Genomic DNA, 19,412 nt, shown 5'->3' on the forward strand with positions numbered 1-19,412 from the left:
ATTCAAAAATTATCTGGAGAAGAAAGAAGGCACACAGGATAAGTTAATCTATAACAGTCTTTTGAGAGACAAATTAACAGGTGTTACCTTTGATGCGGTTTCATCATATTGAAAAACACAGCAAAGATTCCTGGGTACACCACCAAGGCTGCCGCTCCGATAACAGGATAATATCTCCCTCCATGCCCCTCCTCTTTTTTGTGTTGTGTGTGAAAAGCAAATACAGCTGTAGATGGAGTTATAGTTGTTACTAACTCCACCCACCCGGCCCCTGGGACAGCTTAAACTAACAAACTCAATGTCTGGGAGCTCTTGTCGAGTATCTTAGACTATGTCATTTGTAGATGATTGTGTGGAACCAGTTGGATGATTGGCTACAATGCTGTTTTCTCAAAGAAAAAAACTGAAGGTGACGCTACTGTATCTCTTCGGTATGTGCCCCTTGATTATTGTGACTGTGGTTGTAGACTTGAGACTAGAGACAGCTGTTGTTAAACTCATTTGTGACACCTTTAGACATTTTTCCATGTGATACAGAAATGTCATATATATGTGTAAGCTATACATGTCGGCTTATTAGTCTTATTAGTTATGTTCCCAAATGTAATTACTATATCTGCAGGCTTGGCTACCTGATGCTTTATACAATTTTATGGGACTTCCACTGTTGTTCCAGGCGTAGCCTACACCCTCAAGTTACACAACAAATATAAAAGGAGGCAGTGATCCATTTGCTAAGGTTGTAGGGAGATTTTCTGTGCAAAAGCAATTACACAAGCATAGCCGCAGAAAACAGTTTGATGGTGGGGGCTGGTTGCTGTTAGTTTTTTTCCTTCTTTTTTATTTTTCAGGGGGTGCTATAGCACCCCTATTTCCCGTGGCTATGTTCACAAGCGTTGATGGCTACACCTAACAACAGTTGTGTGAAAAGAAATTGTGCAGACAAACTCTGTTGTATCTCATAGAGAAAGCGAAGTTGATCCATTTGAGTAACTCGAGGTGACTATGTTATCTATTTCTCTGGGACTAATGATCTGACTGACTGAATTTGCCTCTTATTTGAATGTTGGGCTTGAATGTGAGCTCACACAAGTCATTCTCCTCTGTGTTCAGGATGGAGAAGAGAGAGCATTTTCTCTTGGTAACAAGATTTTATCAACTCACTGCATTAGATGTTTGTCCAACTTGCCTGAAGCGCTGCTCTTGAACAACTTCCCTTTTCTGAAACTGTAATATGAACAACTGTGTTTATATTTCGTGTGACAATTTAAAACATTATTGTCGTGATAAGAACTAGAGTTGGGAATCTCCTCCATGGTGTCGCATTATTGAATGACAATGAGCATAGGTCCATCAACAAAATGAAGAACCCCAGTAGATCAAACATTCAGGGCCTGTTTCCTGGACACAGATTAAGCCCTGGACTAAAGAGTATGCACAATGTAGAATCTCCATTAAAATAGGCTTTTAGTCCAGGACTAGGCCTAATATGTGTCTGGGAAACAAGCCCTCAAAGTATTTAAGATAGTGTGAGAAGGTTGTGATTTCAATACAGGCTGTTAAAAAAGAAGATGGTCTAAGTTAGGAACAGTGCTAACAGTGTAAAAATGAACCAGTTACATCTGAAGTTTCTAATCTTCGAATTTGAGAAAAAGACATTTGTTTTTTAACAATGTGTGTGAGCATGGTGTGTAGAGCATGGTGTATGCAACGCCAGGGTTGTGGGTTCGATTCCCATGGGGGGCCAGTACAAAAAACAAAACAAACAAAAAAAATGCATGAAATGTATTCACCACTGTAAGTCGCTCTGGATAAGAGCGTCTGCTGAATGACTAAAAATGTAAATGTAAATATCATCAGGTAGGCCTACAGTATATGCACTTGTAACTTTTTTTACATTCAGGAAACTATCTACTAATTTATTATATTTTATTCCATGATATTGTTGTTACAAAATAGATTTGTGTTGACTGTGGGCATGGGAATACAAGAACATCTGCTATGCTAAATTAACAAACTAGGCATGCGTAGCTCACCACATGATCCTCAAACCAAAGACTGGACAAACTCGTGTTTCTTAAAGTTAATTCAAAGGCACTGTAGAATGACTGTATAGCTTAGTAAGGCAATTTTTGTGTCATTATTGTTTAATTATAAGTAATTGTTATTGGAAATGTCTATTTATACATCCTAAATGCAAAATGGATGTGCATGTTGCTAAGGTTTGATTTTCTCCTACAATGGCATAACCAAATCTATAGCTCAGTACTTGAAGCAAAGATATGCATATTCTTGTTACTATTTGAAAGGGAACACCTTGAAGTTTGTGGAAATGTGAAATGAATGTAGGAGAATATAACACATTAGATCTGGTAAAAGATAATACAAACAAAAAAACATGCAAGGCCATACATTGAGATATGATTCTATGTGTAATTAAGATGTTGTCCACAACATGCCAGCAGTGTGTGTGCAAAATTTTCAGACTGATCCAGTGAAGAATTACATTACTACACAAAATGTTGTATCTTGTCTGCGAGGAGTTGCCGTGATAAAAGTGTTTTGTTATTGTGCACTATCCTCAAACAATTGCATCGTATTCTTTTGCTGTGATGGCTTCTGTAAATTGGACACTGCAGTTAGGTTAACTTCTTAAGGATGGTGGCAGTATTGAGTTGCTTGGATGACTGACGTGCCCAGAGTAAACTGCCTCCTACTCACTCCCAGAAACTAAGATATGCATATTATTAGTAGATTTGGATAGAAAACACTCTAAAGTTTCTAAAACTGTTTGAATGATGTCTGTGAGTATAACAGAACTCATATGGCAGGCAAAAACCTGAGAAAGAATCCAACCAGGAAGTGATTTGTAGTTCTTCTATCTAATCCCTATTCAAACTACAGTGTCTGTGGGGTCATTTTGCACTTTCTAAGGCTTCCATTGGCTGTCAACAGCCTTTAGAAACGTCTTTCATGTGTCTCCTGTTACTGGGCAGAGAACAGGAGCTCAGTCTATCAGTGGACTGCCTGGGAGCAGTGAATTGTTTACTGTGCGTTCACACTGGCGCTCCGCTCATTCTGTTTCTTCTGTAATGAATACGTTATTGTCCGGTTGGAATATTATCAACGTTTTATTTTAAAAGACCCTAAGGACTGATTGTAAACATCGTTTTGACATGTTTCTACGAACGGTAATGGATTGGTAGGCAACCCTGTTGATGAAGTGCCGCAGACACTTCATGTTATTGATTTAACCGACCTGGAAGACCAGGTGTGTTGAATTTAGCAATCACTGAACTGCTGAATTATCTCAGTTGGTCAGGTATGGTGCCTAGTTGGAACAAAATCCTGCAGTACCTGCGGAACTCCAGGAACAAGGTTCCCTACCCCTGGTCTACATGATGACATTATTATGGATTTTTTTATGTGTAAAACGGCAGTCAAGTATTGATCATCATGTCACCAGAATCAGATCCTCGATATTTATTGGAAAGGAGCATCAAGATCACAGTGCAATTTCAACACCCTGTGAAGTTCATAAGTTATTTCATCTATAGCCTAATAAACTGCATGGTTTCCGAGTCGTAGTGGGAGGACCACACACTGTATCATCGTGTGACTCCAAGTTTACTTCGATATGATGGTTTTTATATAAATATTTGCGCATAAATGCATTTCCACCAGAGAAGAGCTTTGACTGGGCTGAGCGGGAGCTGGGGTGCCAGGGCCAAGGGGTGGGAGGGCCAAGATTCCAGAGGTGGCGGAATGGAGTGCTCGGTTTGGGATGTAGGCTTTGAGCATAGCCTGAAGGTAAGAAGGTGCAGTTACCCTTGCTGCTCCATAGGTAACCACCAGGGTCGTAAAGATGATTCGAGCTTCGACTGGAAGCCAATGCAGTGTGAGGAGGATCGGGGTGACATGGGAGAACTTAGGAAGGTTGAACACCAGGTGGGCTGCGGGATTCTGGGTAAGTTGCAGGGGTTGGATGGGACAAGAGTGGAGCCTAGCCAACAGAGAGTTGCAGTAGTCTAGATGGGAGATGACAAGTGTCTGGATTAGGACCTGCACCGCTTCCTGTGTGAGGAAATATTGTACTCTACGGATGTTGTACAGCATGAACCTGCAGGAGCAGGTCCCTGCTTTGATGTTTACAGAGAACGACAGGGTGTTGTCCAGGGTCACGCGACGGCCTTTCCCGGGAGGAAGATCAGCTCTGTTTTGTCGAGGTTGGTCTTGAGGTGGTTGGCCGACATCTAAGCTTAGACCCATGTTGCCACTTGGGTGTCAGAAGTTGGAAGGAGAAGAGCAGGAAGGAGAAGATCTGATGGTCCATGTTGGCGAAGGTAGTGGACAGATCTAGTAGGATGAGAGAGAGAGTCAGCTTTGGCAGAGAAGAGAGCCTCTGTGACACAGAGGAGAACGGTCTCAGTTGAGTGAGCCGCCTTTAAGCCTGACTGGTTAGGGTTAAGAAGATCGTTCTGAGAGAGATAACCAGAGAGTTGGTCAGAGACAGCATGCTCAAGTGTTTTGGAAAGAAAAGAAAGGGATACCGGTCTGTAGTTTGACATCAGAGGGGTCGAGTGTTGGTTTTTTGAGAAGGGGAGCGATTGGCCATCATGAAGTCAGAGGGGCCAGTGGTTAGGGATGAGTTGATTAGAAATGGGAGAAGGTAACAAATGACATGACCCCTCCCCTGTACTAAATAAAAAAATACTAAACCTTCCCCTTGACTGAAATTGAAAAAGCATGACTCTCCTCTATTTTCCTCCGGGTCACAATAGTGTAAATTTCAACTACCCCCTAATTGGAAAAACACACCTGGCTGTTGACCAAGAAAATGCATTAAAGGGAAGGTAGCATAAAACTAACCACATATAACATGGATTTGCATTAGTACACGCATCAAAGTTCCACCAAACTTTTTTTTTTTTTGTTATTACATAAAACCGAGTCATGTAATGTAATATGGAGGACCCAGCAAACCAGCTTATTCCCTAGAATGTAAACTCCCACATAAATAACTTCAAATTAAACCAAATCGTTTGCACTCAATAATATTGGTTTCAATCAGATGTTTTGCTTCCAAAGAACAGCAAAGGAGCGATGTGGTTCAGAGCGAGTAACCGTTTATTCACAGCTAATTTAATTTTGTCTCCTAGAGATTTCTTTGTCAGATTTTGCAATATTTGTTTTACGTACAAGAAAATGCACTGCGATAGGAAACAAATTCATGACATACAGAGAGACATAAAACATACAAATTCATGACCAATAAAAACAAAAGTTTACATCTCAAATTCTTTTTTGGGGGGGCTTTCTTTTTCTGGGAGTGTTCCAGGAGTTCGACTTTCCACTTTCCACTTCCTGTCCAAATGCCTTTCAGGAACCCAGGGTCTTCACATGGATTTTTTTTATAGCCAGAATGAATCATATCTACACTGCACAACAACTGTCATTGAAAGCACAGTGCTTCCCTTCTGAATAATTCTACTTCCATCAAATATCCCCATCTCTTCAATGTATCAAATTACATAGACTAAGTCATCATTTATGAGACTGTAACAAAGCATAACATCTGCTAATTTGGGTTAGACTATTCATTTGTTATCTTAACACTATGACATGTTATATAACAGGCCTGAAAATTCTAGGTTTCACTGTTAGCCGCATCTTATTTTAGATAAAAGTGCATTGCACAAGCCACAACATGTCGCTCATAGTACATAATATGTATTTGAAAAGTACATTACCTGAATGATGGAATATGGGTTTATCGTTCTTAGGGTACTCAATCCATACCATGAAGGCCAATGAGGTGCTGCCTTCTGCCCTCTTCCCAGCTTCACACACCATCTTCATCTAGGAAGAGAAGGATGTGTTAGTAAGAACTACAAAAAATACAAAATGAGGATGCTACTACCACCACCACTACTACTACTACTACTACTACTAAAAGTAATTATCCACAGGTCGACTAAATGCTTGAGGACATAGATGTCAAAACATGAGAAGAAGTTATTAAGGGTAGAAAAATAGGAAATAGCCATTGTATTACTTTGATTAATAAAAATCACTTCTTGCATATCGGTAACTGCCAAGACTGACTATAGCCTATAATGGCCTTAATCTGGATTTACGCTCTACTAGGCATACTCTAATAGAGGCTCTGCAAATGTTTTGTAACTTTTAGCAACAAAAATATTTCACTTTCTGTCTTTTATTATTGCTCAGATTAATACCTGGACGAGTGAAAGCCAAGCCTCTGCTGACTACACTGGCTGACTAAGAATAACTACTCTCTGCTCAAGCGACCGCCATTTGGTCACAAAGCCCTCTGCTTCATTTGCCTCACAGACCGTGGACGTCAAACACATAAAAACGTAACAGGAATCAGACAACAAAATTAAGTACGAAATAATTTACAAGATATGATTGAACTGTGCTGTGTATAGTCAACTTTTTTCTTACCACCTCAGGTCTTATCCCAGCTTTGATTAGACTAGTACATGCAACTTCAATTGTAGGCCTATTTACTTTCCAGGCTTCATTTTGAAATGATATGGAACCATCATGGAAATGGTTGAAGTGGTCTCTATGTAGACTGACATGGGCTGGGAATGTCATGCCTGATTAGGCCTCTGTCTAATTGTCTCTTTTGCTTGTGTCTTGTGTGTTTTTGTGCTTTCTTTATACATATGTGAGCTGTGGAAAGGATTTAAATCTTCTGAGGACAGTACACTTTGTCTAATCGAATCTAATTTTGTTATCCCTGGTAATACCATGCCCTTCTGACTCCACATTGGAGATACTCAACTTCCCTTTTGATTAGCTGAGGTGATTTGGTCAAGTGTGAAATGCTCAATCGTGCAACAGTTGATCCTTGATTGTGATACAGTTTTGGAAACCTTGAACATTCAACTTAATAATCATCCAGAAATAACTTTAAAAGTAGGCCTACACAAGAAACTTAGTGTTATCTGTTTTAACACAGATTTCCACCAATATTTTTTTGTATAACACAGCTTTGAGCCAATGTTTGTTCTGTTTTCCTTTAGTGTCCTAGTTCAGGTAAATATTCAGCAAAAAACACAAATGTGGGAATCTGTGTCAAAACGATGCACATTAAGTGCATAATTTGTATTTGTAAAATGATTTTGGGGTGATATGAAGGTAAAGTTACTGTAGTTGCCGAAATCGTATTGCATGCAATGATTATTAGCCGGTTAGACAGAGCGTCGGCCATCGGGACAGCTGTACACAGTGACTCCACTGGGATCAATGGTTAGAATGAATGAATGACCTGTATGGCCTTGGTTTCTCATAAGCAGGTTAGACCTAGCTCTGATTTACCCAAGGTGTGTTTTGTTTTCGCCAGGCATAATGGGAAACAAGTCGTCCAAAAAGTTATACCTTTGACTCATCTGTCCGTAGAACATTCTTCCAAGAGTCTTGATGATCATCCAAGTGCTTCCATTTTTTTGTTTCTTGATGAGATGGGTCCCATTATGTCTGGTGAAAACCAAACATTGCATTCCACAGTAAGAACCTCATACCAACGGTCAAACAGGTGGTAGTGTGATGGATTGTGGATGCTTTGCTGCCTCAGGACCTGGATGACTTGCCATAGAAGGAAACATGAATTCTGCTATGTATCAGAGAATTGTCTGTGAGCTGAAGCGCAGCTGGGTAATGCAGCAAGACAATTATCAAAAACAGACAAGTCTACATGAAAATTGTTTAAAATCAACACATTTTTAGTTTTGGAATGGCTGGGTCAAAGTCCAGACCCAATCCCAATTTAGATGTTGCGGCAGAACTTGAAACAAGCAGTTCATGCTTGAAAACCTACAAATGTCACTGAGTTAAAGCAGTTATGCATGCAAGAGTGGACAAAATTCCTCCACAGTGATGTGAGAGACTGATCAACAACTACAGGAAGCATTTGCTTTGCTTTATCTTGGCCAGGTCGCAGTTGTAAATGAGAACTTGTTCTCAACTGGCCTAACTGGTTAAATAAAGGTGAAATAAAAACAATGGTTGCAGTTATTGCAGCTAAAGGTTATTGAGTGTAAGGGGGGAATTACTTATACACACAAGGGCATTTTGTTGTTATTTGTAAACTCAGGTTCCCTTTATTTAATACTAGGTTTTGGTTGAAGATTTGATAACATTCAGTATCAAAAATATGCAAAAATAGAGAAAACCAGAAAGTGGGCAAATATTTATTCATGGCACTGTAAGTTCCTGTAAATATTGGCACAGAAGTTGTCAATTGTCCTAGGGACATCAGAGATCATATCATTCCCTTTAACTGTTGAGTGGTGTTACTTTTAGAGTTACATTTATCCAGTATGAAAAAATAAGTAGAGTTCTGCTCTCCTTCAAGCCATTTTTTCATTGATCTGATGAAAGCACCTCCTGCCTTAACCTTGTTAATTTCAACCAGTTTGTTGGTTAACTAACTTAGCTTTATCCGTATCTGAAAGACGATTAGGAGGTCTCTGGAAGAGTGAGGTAATTCTTTATGTGTAACGCGGGTCGTACAAAGGGGACCAAGGCGCGGTATGTGAAGTGCTCATACTTTACTTTAATTGTGAAGACACTTAGAACAAAAACGACCGACAACAGTTCCGTCAGGTGAACATACACTAAACAGGAAACAACTACCCACAAACAGGAAAAAACACCCCTACTAAATATGACCTCCAATTAGAGGCAACGAGGAACAGCTGCCTCCAATTGAAGGTCAAACCAATAAACCTCAACATAGAAATAGATAACATAGAACAAACACAGAAACACCCCCTGTCATGCCCTGACCACTATATCATAGAAAATAACAACTTATATTGGTCAGGACGTGACAGTACCCCCCCCCCCCCCCCCAAAGGTGCAGACTCCGAATGCAACACTAAACAACAAAAAACCCAAACCTAAAGGGAGGGTGAAAAAATGTCTATGGTGGCAGCTCTGGTTCCGGGCGTAGTACCCCCACCGCCCGCTGATCCCCCCGCTTCTGTTTGTCGAGAGGAACCAGACCATGGATCATCTTTGGAGGCTTCGGACCGCCCACCACCGCCGAAGACTCTGGGCTAAAAGCCGCCGCCAAAGGATCTGGGCTGCAGACCACCGCCGAAGGCTCTGGGCTGCAGATCACCGCCAAAGGCCAAGTGCTCACAGCAGGTACTGGCTGTACCGGGTTATGGAGGCGCACTGGAGGGAGAGTGCGAGGAACAGGAATCGGTCTCACCGGACTGGGAAGACGCACTAATGGCCGAGTGCTCACAGCAGGCACTGGCTGTACCGGGTTATGGAGGCGCCCTGGAGGGCGAGTGCGGGGAGCAGGAACAGGACGTACTGTGCTGGGCAGGCGCACTAGAGACCTGGTGCGTGGGGCTGGCTTTGGAGGCGCCAGACTAGTAACACGCACCTCAGGGCTAGTGCGGGGAGCAGGAACAGGGTGTACTAATGGCCGAGTGCTCACAGCAGGCACTGGCTGTACCGGGTTATGGCTGCGCACTGAAGGGAGAGTGCGAGGAGCAGGCATAGGACTTACTGGACTATGGAGGCGCACTGGAGGCCTGGTGCGTGGGGCTGGCTTTGGAAGCGCCAGACTAGTAACACACACCTCAGGGCTAGTGCGGGGAGCAGGAACAGGACGTACTGGATTATGGAGGCGTACCGGAGAGAGAGTGCGAGAAGCGGGCACGTGCTCACCACAATAAGCACGGGGAGTTGGCTCAGGGCTCACCCCTGGCCCAGCCAAACTACCCGTGTGCCCCCCCCCAAAACAATTTTGGGGGCTGCCTCTCATTCTTCCCCGGTAGGCTCCGATATCTATCAATGACTTGGCCCCAAGTCCAGTTTCTCCTTTCCATCCACTCCACGTACGACCAGGTGTCCATCTCTGCCTGGGCACGCCGCTTGATCCAGTCATGGTGGGTAGTTCTGTAACGCGGGTCGTACAAAGGGGACCAAGGCGCGGCGTGTGAAGTGCTCATACTTTAATTGTGAAGACACTTAGAACAAAAACAACAAAAACAGTTCCGTCAGGTGAACATACACTAAACAGGAAACAACTACCCACAAACAACAGGAAAAAACACCCCTACTAAATATGACCTCCAATTAGAGGCAACGAGGAACCGCTGTCTCCAACTGAAGGTTAAACCAATAAACCTCAACATAGAAATAGATAAACTAGAAACTCAAACATTGAAATAGATAACATAGAACAAACACAAAAACACCCCCTGTCACGCCCTGACCACTCTACCATAGAAAATAACAACTTATATTGGTCAGGACGTGACATTATGTAAAATTTTTCTCTTCTATCCTTCTGGTCTTTGCAAGATCACTGTTATATTTTCTTAAATATTTAGCAGTTTCAAATTTTAGAAGTTCCCAGTTTGTCCTATATACACTTTCTCTCTGGGCTTTATTCCAAAAATGTATAATAAAACTTATGAAATTTGACAATTTCATGTTTTAATATAAAGCTATTCAATTTCCATTATGAAGCTTAGCAGTGACTCTCATTACAGTGCAATATTCACACTTGTATGCAAATAGCTCTATGGTCTGTTAGAGGCGTGTCAATAATTTGAAAAGAAACATCATTTTTTTAGCACTCTGAATCCAGCCAATAGTTAATACGTGAACGTCTAGTATATGTTTTGTTACACCAGGTATAGGATCTCTCAAGAAGAAACTCTCTCCATAAATCCACTAGATCAATCTTCTGCAGAAATAACTTTAGATTGGCAATCAGAGAAGTAGACTGCTGCGGTGGCCAGCTATCAAGATAATTATCTAAAGCAATATTAAAATCTCTACCTATTAAGAGTAAGGATCTGGGAAATGTAGAATATCAATTAAAATATATATTTTCTACAGCCTCAAGGACATCATTTTCTTGTTTTGAGTTGTATCCATAAATATTGACAGTATCCAAAATTATTTGACTAAATTAAATTATAAAGAAAAAAAGATAATGACCATTTGAAACACCAACAACCACACCATATGCATAGACCTTGAGTAAAGAAAATCTAAATATACATATAATTAACTGTCAATCAGCTAAATCAAAAATTAACTAGCTTTCAGTCAGCAACGAAAATACTCCTGAAGTAGCCTTTTCCTATAAAAGGAAATAAAAACAAGTACGACTGCAGTTTATATATAAGTGCCTTAGAATATTTACATTTTGGAGAATCTCTTATACAATGGGTTAGCGTTATGTATAGTAACCCTAGGTGTAAAATAGTAAATAATGGCTACATCTCAGAAACAAGTAAACTGTCAAGAGGAGTAAAACAAGGTTGTCCACCATCAGCATATGTATTTATTATGGCCATCGAAATGTTAGCTATTAAAATCAGATCTGACAATAATATCAAGGGCCTAGAAATCCAACGCTTAAAAACTTGAACTTGAATGCAGCCTCATAGATAATCTAACCTCTCTGGATTAGAACCAAATTATTATAACTGTACTATATTACATATTGGATCGCAAAAAAAGACAACTTTTGCATTACCGTGTAATTTACCAATAAAATGGTATGCTGGTGAAGTGGACATACTCACGCTGATTAACTCTTCAGTCATATCGCAGTTTACCTATTTGCTTACGGTCTTGTCTACACCTAGCGACTCGTTTTGTTAATTAGATGAAAGAACGAATATTCCATTTTATTTGAAACGGCAAGCCAGACAAAATTAAACAGTCCTATTTACAGTGGGGAGAACAAGTATTTGATACACTGCCGATTTTGCAGGTTTTCCTACTTACAAAGCATGTAGAGATCTGTATCATAGGTACACTTCAACTGTGAGAGACGGAATCTAAAACAAAAATCCAGAAAATCGCATTGTATGATTTTTAAGTAATTAATTTGCATTTTATTGCATGACATAAGTATTTGATCACCTACCAACCAGTAAGAATTCCGTACCTGTATTAACTTCCCTGGGCTAGGTGGGACGCGCGTGGCGCGAAATACAAATACCTCAAAAATGCTATTACTTCAATTTCTCAAACATATGACTATTTTACACCATTTTAAAGACAAGACTCTCGTTAATCTAACCACATTGTCCGATTTCAAAAAGGCTTTACAGCGAAAGCAAAACATAAGATTAAGTCAGGAGAGTACCCTGCCAAAAATAATCACACAGACATTTTCAAAGCAAGCATATATGTCACAAAATCCAAAACCACAGCTAAATGCAGCACTAACCTGATCTTCATCAGATGACACTCCTAGGACATTATGTTATACAATACATCAAGTTCATATTTATATCAAAAAACAGCTTTTTACATTAGCATGTGATGTTTAGAACTAGCATACCCACCGCAAACTTCCGGTGAATTTACTAAATTACTCACGATAAATGTTCACAAAATAGATAACAATTATTTTAAGAATTATAGATACAGAACTCCTTTATGCAATCGCTATGTCAGATTTTAAAATAGCTTTTCGGCGAAAGCACATTTTGCAATATTCTGAGTACATAGCCCAGCCATCACGGCTAGCTATTTTGACACCCACCAAGTTTGGGACAACCTAAATTCAGAATTACTATTAGAAAAATTGGATTACCTTTGCTATTCTTCGTCAGAATGCACTCCCAGGACTTCTATTTCAACAACAAATGCTGTTTTGGTTCCAAATAATCCATAGTTATATTCAAATAGCTCCATTTTGTTCGTGCGTTCAGGTCACTATCCGAAGGGTGACGCATGACTGCATTTCGTGACAAAAAAAAAGCAAAATATTCCATTACCGTACTTAGAAGCATGTCAAACGCTGTTTAAAATAAATGTCTCGTAAAATAGCGATAATATTCCAACCGGGCAACGTTGTTTTCATAAAAAAATTGCGAATTCTCATGAACGCGCATCTCCAGTGTCACTGTCCCCAGGCTGACCACTCACAAATTATCCTGCTGTTCTTCGCCCAGAGACAGCAGACACCCCATTCCACTTTCTGGCGGCTTTAAAGAGCATATGGGGGCCTTAGAAAGTGTCACGTTACAGCACAGATGCTGTATTTTCGATAGAGATGCAACAGAAGGACAACAAATTGTCAGACAGGGCACTTCCTGTATGGAATCTTCTCAGGTTTTGGCCTGCCATATGAGTTCTGTTATACTCACAGACACCATTCAAACAGTTTTAGAAACTTTAAGAGTTTTCTATCCAAATCTACCAATTATATGCATATTCTCGCTTCTGGGCAAGAGTAGTAACCAGTTTAAATCGGATACGTTTTTTTATCCAGCCGTGCCCCCTAGCTCCAACAGGTTAACTACACCTGTTTGAACTCGTTACCTGTATAAAAGACACCTGTCCACACACTCAATCAAACATACTCCAACCTCTCCACAATGGCCAAGACCAGTTAGCTGTGTAAGGACATCAGGGATAAAATTGTAGACCTGCACAAGGCTGGGATGGGCTACAGGACAATAGGCAAGCAGCTTGGTGAGAAGGCAACAATTATTAGAAAATGGAAGAAGTTCAAGATGACGGTCAATCACCCTCGCTCTGGGGCTCCATGCAAGATCTCACCTCGTGGGGCATCAATGATCATGAGGAAGGTGAGGGATCAGCCCAGAACTACACGGCAGGACCTGGTCAATGACCTGAAGAGAGCTGGGACCACAGTCTCAAAGAAAACCATTAGTAACACACTACGCCATCATGGATTAAAATCCTGCAGCGCACACAAGGTCCCCCTGCTCAAGCCAGCGCATGTCCAGGCCTGTCTGAAGTTTGCCAATGACCATCTGGATGATCCAGAGGAGGAATGGGAGAAGGTCATGTGGTCTGATGAGACAAAAATAGAGCTTTTTGGTATAAACTCCACTCGCCGTGTTTGGAGGAAGAAGAAGGATGAGTACAACCCCAAGAACACCATCCCAACCGTGAAGCATGGAGGTGGAAACATCATTCTTTGGGGATGCTTTTCTGCAAAGGGGACAGGACGACTGCACCGTATTGAGGGGAGGATGGATGGGGCCATGTATCGCGAGATCTTGGCCAACAACCTCCTTCCCTCAGTAAGAGCATTGAAGATGGGTCGTGGCTGGGTCTTCCAGCATGACAACGACCCGAAACACACAGCCAGGGCAACTAAGGAGTGGCTCCGTAAGAAGCATCTCAAGGTCCTGGAGTGGCCTAGCCAGTCTCCAGACCCGAACCCAATAGAAAATCTTTGGAGGGAGCTGCAAGTCCGTATTGCCCAGCGACAGCCCCGAAACCTGAAGGATCTGGAGAAGGTCTGTATGGAGGAGTGGGCCAAAATCCCTGCTGCAGTGTGTGCAAACCTGGTCAAGAACTACAGGAAACGTATGATCCCTGTAATTGTAAACAAAGGTTTCTGTACCAAATATTAAGTTCTGCTTTTCTGATATATCAAATACTTGTCATGCAATAAAATGCAAATGAATTACTTAAAATCATACAATTTGTTTTTCTGGATGTTTGTTTTAGATTCCGTCTCTCACAGTTGAAGTGTACCTATGATAAAAATTACAGACTTCTACATGCTTTGTAAGTAGGAAAAACTGCAAAATCGGCAGTGTATCAAATACTTGTTCTCCCCACTGTATATTAAGAATATGAATTCAGAGGGCAGAAATGATTAAATATTAAACCATTAGACCTCTCACTAAAGGCCTTAGTCATACAAAAGTTATACTTAATTAAATACAAACTGGTTCTCTAACAGATTAGTAAGAATGTCTCACCACATGTTCAAGAATGGCCTTTTTCCCTTCATTAAGATTACAACCATTCATTATATGTTTCACGTGTGATAGGCCAAGGCCAGAGTGACCCCAAGGGCCAAGCGTGAGCAGCCCGGCAGCTAGGGATTGCCTAAGTGGGTATCTCACCTGACGTGGGCATGTTTTCAATGCAGACTCCAGTTATCATACAGTATTCCATTTAAGGAATACAGACCTTATGAAAGTTGCAAAGTATACCCTTAATTGTGTAATAAATCAAATCTAGTGATACATAACTTGACATTTCTGCCATCCATTGTGACATTTTGGGAGGATAACCAACCTTCCAATTACTGGCAATGCATTTCTTAGCCGCTATAAATGCTAGGTTACACAGTTTCTTCTGATAACAGTCTCCAGTATCAACATTTCCAAGCAAACAAAAACAGGGAGAAAATGTGGACATAATGAGATAAAAGAACATACTCTTTGCCAAAATTCATCCACCCTTCACAAGACAATAACATTTGCAAATGTGCCTCCTTTTGTGCTTTACACCTCCAGCAGAATAATGCAATTCAATTTAACTTGCATATACAGTGGCAAGAAGAAGTATGTGAACCCTTTGGAATTATCTGGATTTCTGCATAAATTGGTCATAAAATGTTATCTGATCTTCATCTAAGTCACAACAGACAAACGCAGTCTGCTTAAACTAATAAAACACAAATTATTGTATTTGTATTGTCTATTTTGAATGCATCATTTAAACATTCACAGTGTAGTTTGGAAAAACCCTGGGCTTTCTCCAAAAGCTAATTGGAATCAGGAGTCTGCCAACCTGGAGTACAATCATTGACACGAGATTGGAGATGTTGGTTAGAGCTGCCCTGCCCTATAAAAACACTCACAAAATGTGAGTTTGCTATTCACAATAAGCATTGCCTGATGTGAACCATGCCTCAAACAAAAGACATCTCAGAAGACCCAAGATTAAGAAAAGTTGACTTGCATAAAGCTGGAGAGGGTTACAAAAGTATCTCTAAAAGCCTTGATGTTCATCAGTCCACGGTTAGACAAATTGTCTATAAATGGAGAAAGTTCAGCACTGTTGTTAATCTCACTAGGAGTGGCCGCCCCGCGAAGAGGACTGCAAGAGTACAGCGCAGAATGCTGAATGAGGTTAAGAAGAAACTTAGTGTCAGCTACGGACTTAAAGACACCTCTGGAACATGCTTACATCTCTGTTGACAAGTCTGTGATACGTAAAATAGTAAACAAGAATGGTGTTCATGGGAGGACAACACGGAAGAAGACACTGCTGTCCAATAAAAACATTGTTGCACACACTGAAGTTAACAAAAGAGCATCTGGATGTTCCACAGCGCTACTGGCAACATTTTCTGTTGACAGATGAAAATAAAGTTTAGTTGTTTAGAAGGAACACACATCACTATGTGTGGAGAATAAAAAGGCACAGCACATCAACATCAAAATCTCATCTCAACTGTAAAGTATGGTGACGGGAGCATCATGGTTTGGAGCTGCTTTGCTGCCTCAGGGCCTGGACAGCTTGCTGTCAACGACGGAAAAATGTATTCCAAAGTTTATCAAGACATTTTGCAGGAGAATGTAAGGCTATCTGTCCGCCAATTGAAGCTCAACAGAAGTTGGGTGATGCAACAGGATAACGAACCAAAACACAGTAAATTAACAACAGAATTGCTTCACAGAAGAAAATATGCCTTCTGGAGTGGTCCAGTCAGAGTCCTGACCTCAACCCAATTGAGATGCTGTGGCATGACCTCAAGAGGGCGGTTCACACCAGACATCCCAAGAATATTGCTGAACGGTCCAACATTCCTCCTGACCGTTGTGCAGGTCTGATCCGCAACTACAGAACACTTTGGTTGAGGTTATTGCTGCCAAAGTAGGGTCAACCAGATATTAAAACCAAGGGTTCACATACTTTTTCCACCCTGCACTGTGAATGTTTACACGGTGTGTTCAATAAAGACATGAAAGCATATAATTGTTTGTGTGTTATTAATTAAAACATCTTTGTGATCGGCGTAAATTCTTGTTAATCTAACTGCACTGTCCAATTTACAGTAGCTATTACAGTGAAATAATACCATGCTATTGTTTGAGGAGAGTGCACAGTTTTGAACATGAAAAGCTATTAATAAACAAATTAGGCACATTTGGGAAGTCTTGATACAACATTTTGAACAGAAATGCAATGGTTCATTGGATCAGTCTAAACCATTGCACATACACTGCTGCCATCTAGTGGACAAAATCGAAATTGCACATTCCTTTCACATTTCCACAAACTTCAAAGTGTTTCCTTTCAAATGGTACCAAGCATATGCATATCCTTGCTTCATGGCCTGAGTTACAGGCAGTTATATTTGGGTATGTCATTTTAGGCGAAAATTGAAAAAAAGGGGCTGTGTTGTGAATTAGACTCCAGGTAATATCAAAGGGTTCACATACTTTTCTTTCCACTGTAGTACATTCTATGGATGATCTTAAACTGCAGTTATTTATGTCTGAGATTATTTGAACATGACAGGGCATATCTGTATCCATTCATCATCATCAATAGTGTCTCCCTGGTCTTCCACACATTTTTATTTTACATATTTTGTGTCATCGTGAAAAGCCACTATCAACCCATGAAACAGTTTGGAAATCAACTTTAGAGGTTTGTCTAACTGCTTTAAAATAATTTTAATATTGAAGCTTCTTGCCTGTCCAGTGTTTGCTGCACTGAGAGAGTAAAGTGTAGCATCTGCAAAATTTCCCCTCTGCGCAGTGACAGACTGGTCTTCCCTGACTGCCTGACCCTGATGAGACCCCTGTCACCATCTGATACTGCTCAGATGACGCATGACAAAGAATTACCTTGGTGTACATTTATACATTATATTATCCAAGAAAACAATCAATGGTTCAATAATTGAAATTACCATTATTCCCAGATCACACTGTAGCCTACCCATCAACTCAAGATGGAACTTTGTATCCATTCACTGATTGTTATAATATATTGCAAAATTCACCTGAGCTCCATAGACTGGTCTTCCCTGGCTGTCTGACCCTGCTGGGACACCTGTCACCATCTGATCCTGCTAAGACATGATGAGCATAGTGTTGTGTACTGACTGTGCACCATGACAGTGAAGTCTGTAGAGCTGTTTATACCGTGTAAGTGTGAAAAGTAGGGAGTTAGCTAGTGAAACTGACAGATCAATAACGTTACATTGCTATACTGACTAATAACAACTCACATTACGGTGGAATATATTGCTGTTTAATAGTTTGGCCGCTTATTTCATTGTTTGATTCAGGTCTAGTGTGACTGAGGCAAAAATAATAGCTAAAGTTAGTGAACTAGCAAGCTAACGTTTGCCAACTTTTGCCTAGCTCTAGCTAATGGTACATCACAACATTTACTTCGGTATACAGTGCCCTTTTGCCTAGCTCTAGCTAATGTTACATCATAACATTTACTTCGGTATAAAGAGCAAAACGGGTTGTGAATTATTGTTGTTGTTGCTGTTTATCCTATTTGGTTTTTCATTCAAAATGTTCACAAAAATAGAACCTTTTAATTGAAGTAAGATTATTGAAAAAAAATTATGTGATTAATATTTCTCTCTGAAACATGTGTGCCACAATTATTGGCACCCCTAGAAATAAATCAAGTAAATTCCCATTCATATTTTACGTTTTTAAGTTAGGAACACTTAAGTGGTAAGCCATGACTTCCTGTTTCACTGGGGTATAAATATGAGGACATACAATTTCCATATTTCTGCATCACTATGGGAAAGACCCGAGAATACAGTAATGATGTGCAACAAAAGGTTGTTGAGCTGCACAAATCAGGAAATGGCTATAAAAAAATTGCTAAATGCTTGAAAATGCCTATTTGTAGAATAATAGTGAAAACTATGAAATAACACACCTCAAAACAATGAAATAACACATATGGAATCATGTAGTAACCAAAAAAGTGTTAACCTCTATGGGCTAGGTGGGACGCTTGCGTTACCTACGTAACAGCCACTGGCAGCCTGTGGCGCGATTTTCAAAACGTTAAAAATCCTATTACTTCAATTTCTCAAACATATGACTATTTTACAGCAATTTAAAGACAAGACTCTCGTTAATCTAACCACACTGTCCGATTTCAAAAAGGCTTTACAACGAAAGCAAAACATTAGATTATGTCAGCAGAGTACCAAGCCAGAAATAATCAGACACCCATTTTTCAAGCCAGCATATAATGTCACCAAAACCCAGAAGACAGCTAAATGCAGCACTCACCTTTGATGATCTTCATCAGATGACAACCCTAGGACATTATGTTATACAATACATGCATGTTTTGTTCAATCAAGTTCATATTTATATCAAAAACCAGCTTTTTACATTAGCATGTGACGTTCAGAACTAGCATACCCCCCGCAAACTTCCGGGGAATTCGCTAACATTTTACTAAATTACTCACGATAAACGTTCACAAAAAGCATAACAATTATTTTAAGAATTATAGATACAGACCTCCTCTATGCACTCGATATGTCCGATTTTAAAATAGCTTTTTGGTGAAAGCACATTTTGCAATATTCTAAGTACATAGCCCAGGCATCA

The 19,412-nt window shown here is 40.3% G+C and overlaps 1 protein-coding gene across 6 annotated transcripts in view; it reads left to right on the forward strand.

Moving 5' to 3' along the window:
* Positions 1-234: 234 nt before the first annotated feature.
* Positions 235-19,412, forward strand: part of LOC106602781 (signaling lymphocytic activation molecule) — a 34,493-nt gene continuing 15,315 nt past the window's right edge. For 5 of the 6 annotated variants that reach the window (XM_045716748.2, XM_045716749.2, XM_045716750.2 and 2 more), the window contains exon 1: positions 235-431. In XM_045716748.2, the coding sequence (XP_045572704.2) occupies positions 380-431 (52 nt within the window). In that variant the 5' untranslated portion in view covers positions 235-379. The remainder of the gene's footprint in view (positions 432-19,412) is intronic. The other variant, XM_045716751.2, reaches the window with a different exon arrangement.

Source organism: Salmo salar, chromosome 04 (assembly GCF_965601325.2).
Source record: "Salmo salar chromosome 04, fSalSal1, whole genome shotgun sequence".
NCBI classification, from domain to species: Eukaryota; Metazoa; Chordata; class Actinopteri; order Salmoniformes; family Salmonidae; genus Salmo; species Salmo salar.